Source organism: Babylonia areolata, chromosome 1 (assembly GCF_041734735.1).
Source record: "Babylonia areolata isolate BAREFJ2019XMU chromosome 1, ASM4173473v1, whole genome shotgun sequence".
NCBI lineage: Eukaryota > Metazoa > Mollusca > Gastropoda > Neogastropoda > Buccinidae > Babylonia > Babylonia areolata.
The window spans coordinates 70,429,849-70,436,717 of record NC_134876.1 but is presented as its reverse complement, the minus strand read 5'-3'; the positions used below and the strand labels follow the sequence as shown (position 1 = coordinate 70,436,717).

Genomic DNA, 6,869 nt, shown 5'->3' with positions numbered 1-6,869 from the left:
CAGCTCCTTTTTGTCCTCAGGACTGAGGGCGGGGCGGGGGAAATCGGCACTGCGCTTCCCGAGCCTCCCAATGATGCCTGGCCCGTACTGCTTGATGATGTCCACCAGCGTCTGTTATGTGATGATGGTGACGATGATGATTATGATGATATTAGCCAATCATTATAATCATCGTCATTATCATCGTCGTCGTCATCATCATCATCATCATCACCACCAATATCATCACTAACATCATCATCATGACCATCATCACCATCGCTATAATAGTCGTCACCATCACTACCATCATCACCACCACTACTGATCATCATAATCATCATCGCCAACGTCATCATCACCACCATCATAACCCCCATCACCATCATTACCATCACCACCACCATCATCATCATCATGCTATAATTTGTTATCATATTGAGCTATAATTCAAGCTAAAGCAAGCTGTAAGCACTTTTCAAATCCCAGTGTTTAAAACGAATCGAATGAACACATAAGGTAAATACAGAAACTTACAACAGAATCGTAAAATGTCATAATTTTTTTTTTTTTAATGGGACAGGGAGTGGGGGTGGGGGTGGGGGTGGGAGCCTATCACTGATCATTAAACCCTCGACTGTCATGCCCGCAAAAATTAACAGGCATAGCGACGTCAATATGACATCATCAAAAGAAGGCAAATATCTGTGGAAGGCTGATAAAACACACTTTGATCAAGAGTGGTGTATCTCCAGAACGATTTCTCAGTTTTTGGCTGATTGTTCTGGATATTGATTTACTGACTTGAAACACCTTTCTTTCAAGAGAAAGAACACGGAGAAACAGATTATCCACCATCTCGGTACTACAGCACCAGATGGCCTCAACATCAAGGACAAAACCAAATCACAGCTTCCCTCGTCCCCACCCTGCCCATTTCCCCCTTCCCTCCCCTCCCCCTCTTTTTCCACTCTCCCCGCCCCCCTTTCCTCTCACTGTCTAGATTCTCTCTCACTTCCTTCACCCATCCACCTTTCAGTCCAACCAGCAGTGAACTGTTCTCCAGACAAGTGAATTTTATTCAACAGCCAGAAAACTGCACTTGTGACTGCTGCTATCTTCAGTTGCTTTGATGACTCTACGAGTCGAAGTACTCAACTTCTCCTCTCCCAGGTGGGTTCAAAGTTTTTTCCTCTTGTGTTTTGTATCCTGTTTTGAAAGAACCCAAGCAGTCAAACATTTAAAAAATTGTTTTAAATACCTTTTCTGCTGTTTTCTTCTTCTTCTTCTTCTTCTTTTTCTCCGTCTCGTCAGTCAAGGGGTTAATACTATTTACAAGTATAAGGTACTGACAACATTTACAAGAGCGATTAATGTATGCATCATCATGCAGAGGTCAACAAACTAATGATCCGATACCCAACCATCAATCAATCGATCAAACAACGAATTAATCAGCTAATCAGTCTGTAATGAATGAGCAAAGTCAAGCAAACATTAATTGTGTGTGTGTGTGTGTGTGTGTGTGTGTGTGCTTTCTTCGTCGGTACGTACAGTACAGTACACTACAGTACACTACAGTACACGTGCTTTTAGCATGCATGCGTATTTATAACTAACTGCCCGCCTGTGTTGCAGCCGCGTCACTCAGTGCACGTGCGAGCGCAAGTGGAGCGGCTGTGCGAGCTCTCGTCTCAGTCTCGGTGACTGACTGACCTCGACCCCTTTCTCTTTGAGGAAGTCCTTGCCCTTGTTTTGGATTTCTTTGAAGGTGTCCTTCACCCAGTTCGCCTCCGTGTCCGCCACGAGGACAGCGCACAGCACCACCAGCACACACAGTGACAGCCTCATCTGTCGTGCAGCAATCAGATGATGATAACGATGATGATGATGATGATGACGATAGTGATGATAATGATGATGATGATGGTGATGGTGATGATGATGATGGTGATAGTGATGATAATGATCGTGTTGATGATGATGGTGATGATGATGTTGATGATGATGGTGATGATGATGGTGATGGTGATGATGAACATAATAATGATGATGATGATAATAATCATAATGGTATGATGAAAATCATGTAATAATGATGATGGTGATGATGATGAAATGATGATGATGATCACAATGTTATGATGAAATTAACAATGATGATGGTGATGATGATGATGATGATGATGATGATGACGACGACGATGACGACAACAACAACAACACTGAATAAAATAATAATAATAATAATAATAATGATGATGATGATGATGATGATGACGACAACTATAATAATAATAACAATGATTATGACGGGAATGATATTGATGATAGTGATTATATCAAAAACAACAACGACAATAATAATAATTATTATAATAATTATTTGTAGTAATAGTAGTAATGAATTAAAAAGTATATCTATGAAACTATGATCAAATCAAGATATACAATGATCTGTTGTTTGTTGTTGTTTGTTGTTGTTGGTTTTTTGTGTATTTTTTTAATTCTCTCTCTCTCTCTCTCTCTCTCTCTCTCTCTGCTGTCTGGTTGCCAGTGTTTGATATAGGTAGACGGGCACAAGGACACATAAAAGAAAAAGAAATGAATCTACAGAGCCCAAAGAACAATATTCAATAACACACAGCAATAACAACACCAAGAGCAGCACACACACACACACACACACAGACACCGGCACACACACACGCGCACGCGCGCGATCCACAACTGTACCCACACACCTCAGTTTATTATCGTTTGATGATTATGAACAAGAAGAAGGCGATGTCTCGATTCTGGTAAATAAAAAAACAAAACAAACTGACAACAACAAAACAAAACAAAACAAAACAAGAGAGGCAAGGCCTTCAAGACTCACTTGTGATACACCTAAAAACAACAACAAAAAACAAACAAACTAATCGTTAAAATGTGTTCTGTATTTGTTATCATAAAACTTCGCGTTTAAAAAAAAAAAAAAAAAAAAAAAAAGTCCTAACCAGATTCTAACCTCGCGTGTTCGGGTGAGAAGAAACTGCCTTACCCGTTACACTATCGTGGATCCTTAACTGACGTTCTAAAATTTAACATTTGAACATACTTTTTTAAAGGCGATAAATCAATTGCGGTATTTGCAGTGAGAACGCTGTTTAAATCATGTTATTCTGGTGTATCTTGGGCATTCAAAAAGTCTTTAAGGGCAATAAAAAAAAAATTCTTTTTAATGGCTATCGCCGCAATCACACTGCAACATTTAGCCGTTTTCACTAGATCTAGATAGATGTACAAGTTTAGTTACACCCGCCGGGAATGTAGTACAACACGGTCAATTCAATTTCTCTTTTATGTTCATTCTAGTTTTGTAGTTTTAAAGCTGATATGAAAATTTAGTATTTTGTTAAACTAAGTCAAGACTGGAAATTTTTTCGTTTCATCGTGATCAGTTCAAGGGTATTAACTCGCATGGTTTACAATTTTTAACTGTGAATTCCCACTGATTCTGTGGATATTTTTATGGCAGTTTGGGGCAAAATCCAGTAAGTGATGAGGCGTTCACAAATCTTTCTCTGAATAAATATTTAACGGTCTCCTTCTCCAACTTTCCATCACATGTTATCATGTATTGTCCATTGAATATAGGATTGAACGGGCAGGTCAACAACTTGAAACAAAATGGCATTGTTCGCGTTCGCGAAGAATATGAGCACGCGATTTGAATATGTATAAATATGTGTACGCAATTGATTTTTGCCCATGACCTTCAGGGCTCAGCCAATAGTATTTGCAGAGAAAATGTCAATGTTAAAGTTTACCACGGACACACAGACTAACACACACACAGAGACAACTGAACACCGGGTTAAAACATTGACTGACTTTGTTTACACAAGTGAGTCAACAAAAAAAAACGATGGTGATGATGATGATGATCACCATCAGCATCATCATCGATCATCGTCGTCATCATCATTACAAATGATTATGATGATGATAGAAGAAGTAGCATTTTCGGCCAAGAGGATTTTAGGACCAACTGTCCTTCAAGGCTGCAGCACTAAGAGCCAGCGCAATCTTTCCTCTTCATTAAAAAGCCATTGTCCTTTAAAAGAATTAACAAGGGAAAAGGAAAAGAAAAAAAAGAAGAAAAAAAGAAAGAAAAAAGACGAAGATGTAAATGAGTTCCCATTGCAGCAGAGAAAGCATTGATGATTGCTTTGCTGTTTGCTTATTTGTATTTGTATTTGTATTTCTTTTTATCACAACAGATTTCTCTGTGTGAAATTCGGGCTGCTCTCCCCAGGGAGAGCACGTCGCTATAATACAGCGCCACCCATTTTTTCGTATTTTTTCCTTCGCGCAGTTTTGTTTGTTTTTCCTATCAAAGTGGATTTTTCAGTTCTACAGAATTTATCCAGGAACAATGTGACCCTTTTGTTGCCGTGGGTTCTTTTTCGTGCTGTAAGTGCATCAGTGCTGCACACGGAACCTCGGTTTATCGTCTCATCCGAATGAATAGTGTCCAGACCACCACTCAAGGTCTACAGTAGTGGAGGTGGAGAAAATATCAGCGGCTAAGCCGTGATTCGAACCAGCGCGCTCAGGTTCTCTCGCTTCCAAGGCGGATGCGTTACCTCTAGGCCATCACTCCACGGCTTATCTGTAAAGCTTACGTCGATCTCTGATATAAGCTGAACGCTAATGATAACAATGATAATAAAAGATAATAACGCAATATCTTTATTTTGATCACCAAACCAAACCAAACCCCACCGCTGACACGCGATACAATAATCCAAGCTCAGCATCGTCACGAATGCACTACCTTGAGAGATGGAAGTGGTCGAGGTCACAGCTCAGTCACCCGGCAAGGCAAAAACTTGAAGCGTGGAGAAACTGTTTTACGGAGTTCTCAAGCCGCGTCGGTATGGACTTGACCAGGCACGGGACAGTCACCAAGGACAGACACAGCCAAGAAGACGTGAACGCTCCGAGCAATGGGGGTGAGCTGGGCTTTGTTTTTATACAGCTCTCTCCTGATGGTGAGTGTGATGAGGAAGATAATGACCTGGCGCTGTTTCGCTTAGTTTTCAGAAGTCATGTGCCTCCTTTGAACAATGGTGGACTTTCACTCTACAGTTGCAGCCGGTTTTCACTGATCCTCGGTTTTCTTCCCGCTTGCGCGCGCGCGCGCGCGTGTGTGAATAAATATATTGTATTGTGTGTGTGTTGTGCACGTTTGTGTGTTGAGTGGTGGTGGTGAGGGGAGTGGTGTGTGTGTGTGTTTGTGTCATGTGAGGGTCGTGGGCCCGGGGTTGGGGAGGCCGCAGTGAGAGGGTTGGGAGGGGAGTGGTGCGTGCGTGCGTCAGTGTGTGTGCGTATATGTGTGCGGGGGGCGGGGCGGCGGGGGAGGGGGGTTGTCTGTGTGTGTGTGTGTGTGTGTGTGTGTGTGTGTGTGTGTGTGTGTGTGTACGACCTTGATGAATATATTGTTTTGTGTGCCGGTGTGCCGGTATGCATGTTTGCATGAGAGGTGGAGTGGAGGAGGGAGATGAGAAGACTGACCCTATTCCTGACGGCCCACCACCCCACCCCCTACCCCCATACACTGAAAGGACAGTCGTAGACAGTCACATGAAACCTACTGACAATAACAACAAAAGAAAGAAAGCAAAAAAAAAAAACAAAAAAGAATAGAAAGAAAAGGAGGCAACACTGAACTGTGTCTGATGAATCGACGGAATTCCCAACTATTGTGCTGCCTATCTTCCGGTTTCGATAACAACAACTGAACGGAACCAATAACTGAGAACTGAGGACTCCGGCCCCGCCACCTCCGTCGGTGGGAAAGACCCAGTTTCAGTAGAGACCTGTCCGTCGTCGCCACCCTTGCCATCAGACTTATGGGCATGAGAAAGAACAAAGCAATTAGCATCAAGAACAACTACAGCAGCAGCGACTTTACGATAAATGAGAAAATACACACACAAACAAGCACACTGATTCAAACATGCACATACTAACGGGTTTTTTTGTGATATAAATACTTTAATTTGTGGATAGTTCTCATTAATTAACCCCTTGACTCAGTGCTGAACTTTGCGGTGAAATGAGCTCAGTGTGGCATCAGTTGTGACTGCATTTCCATATTACGAGGGTCATTCAATAAATAAGGTGAATTTTTCGGTATAAGGACTTCTAATACAGATAGAAGCTTACTTTTTTCTTTTTTCTTTTTTCAACGTAGTCTCCCAGCACTGTCACACACTTTTCCCATCTGTGCACAAGCTTCCGTATTCCCTCAGCGTAAAAATCTTTGGACTGATGTCTCAGCCAGTCGCTCACAACACTTTTGACTTCATCGTCACTTTCAAACTTCGTGCCTCTCGTGAACGCTTTCAAGGGACCAAACAGGTGAAAGTCTGAAGGGGCAAGGTCTGGGCTGTAAGGGGGATGAGGGAGCAGTTCCCAGCCCAGCTCGTTGATGGTCTGCACCGTTCGGGCTGCTGTGTGAGGCCTTCGAGTAGCCAAGGTCATCATGGACAATTTTGTGTGCTGTCCCAACAGATAAGCTCAAAGTCCTTGCAATGTCATCCACTGTCACCCTTCTGTCAGACTGAATGAGGTCATTGACTGATTCGATCACCTCAGGAGACCTCACTTCTGTAGGCCTTCCAGGCCTGTCTTCATCCTCAACACTGCTCCGTCCTTCTTTCAACAATTTAGCCCACTTGTAGACATTTTTTCGGCTGAAACATGTGGCACCATACACAGTTGACATTCTCCTATGAATTTCAACTGGTTTACACCCTTCAGCAACCAAAAACTTGATAACTGACCGCTGTTCAATCCTGGAGCATGCTTCTTGGTCGGCCATCTTTGTTAATCGC

The 6,869-nt window shown here is 42.3% G+C and overlaps 1 protein-coding gene across 2 annotated transcripts in view; it reads right to left on the bottom strand.

The window, feature by feature from the left end:
- Positions 1-4,994, bottom strand: part of LOC143286703 (uncharacterized) — a 9,365-nt gene extending 4,371 nt beyond the window's left edge. Inside the window, exons 1-3 of one of the 2 annotated variants that reach the window (XM_076594392.1) lie at positions 4,802-4,994; positions 1,696-1,830; positions 1-111 (exon numbers count right to left, since the gene is read on the bottom strand). The exon at positions 1-111 is cut by the window's left edge and continues 115 nt beyond it. In XM_076594392.1, the coding sequence (XP_076450507.1) occupies positions 1-111; positions 1,696-1,830 (246 nt within the window). In that variant the 5' untranslated portion in view covers positions 4,802-4,994. The remainder of the gene's footprint in view (positions 112-1,695; positions 1,831-4,801) is intronic. The other variant, XM_076594382.1, reaches the window with a different exon arrangement.
- Positions 4,995-6,869: the final 1,875 nt, after the last annotated feature.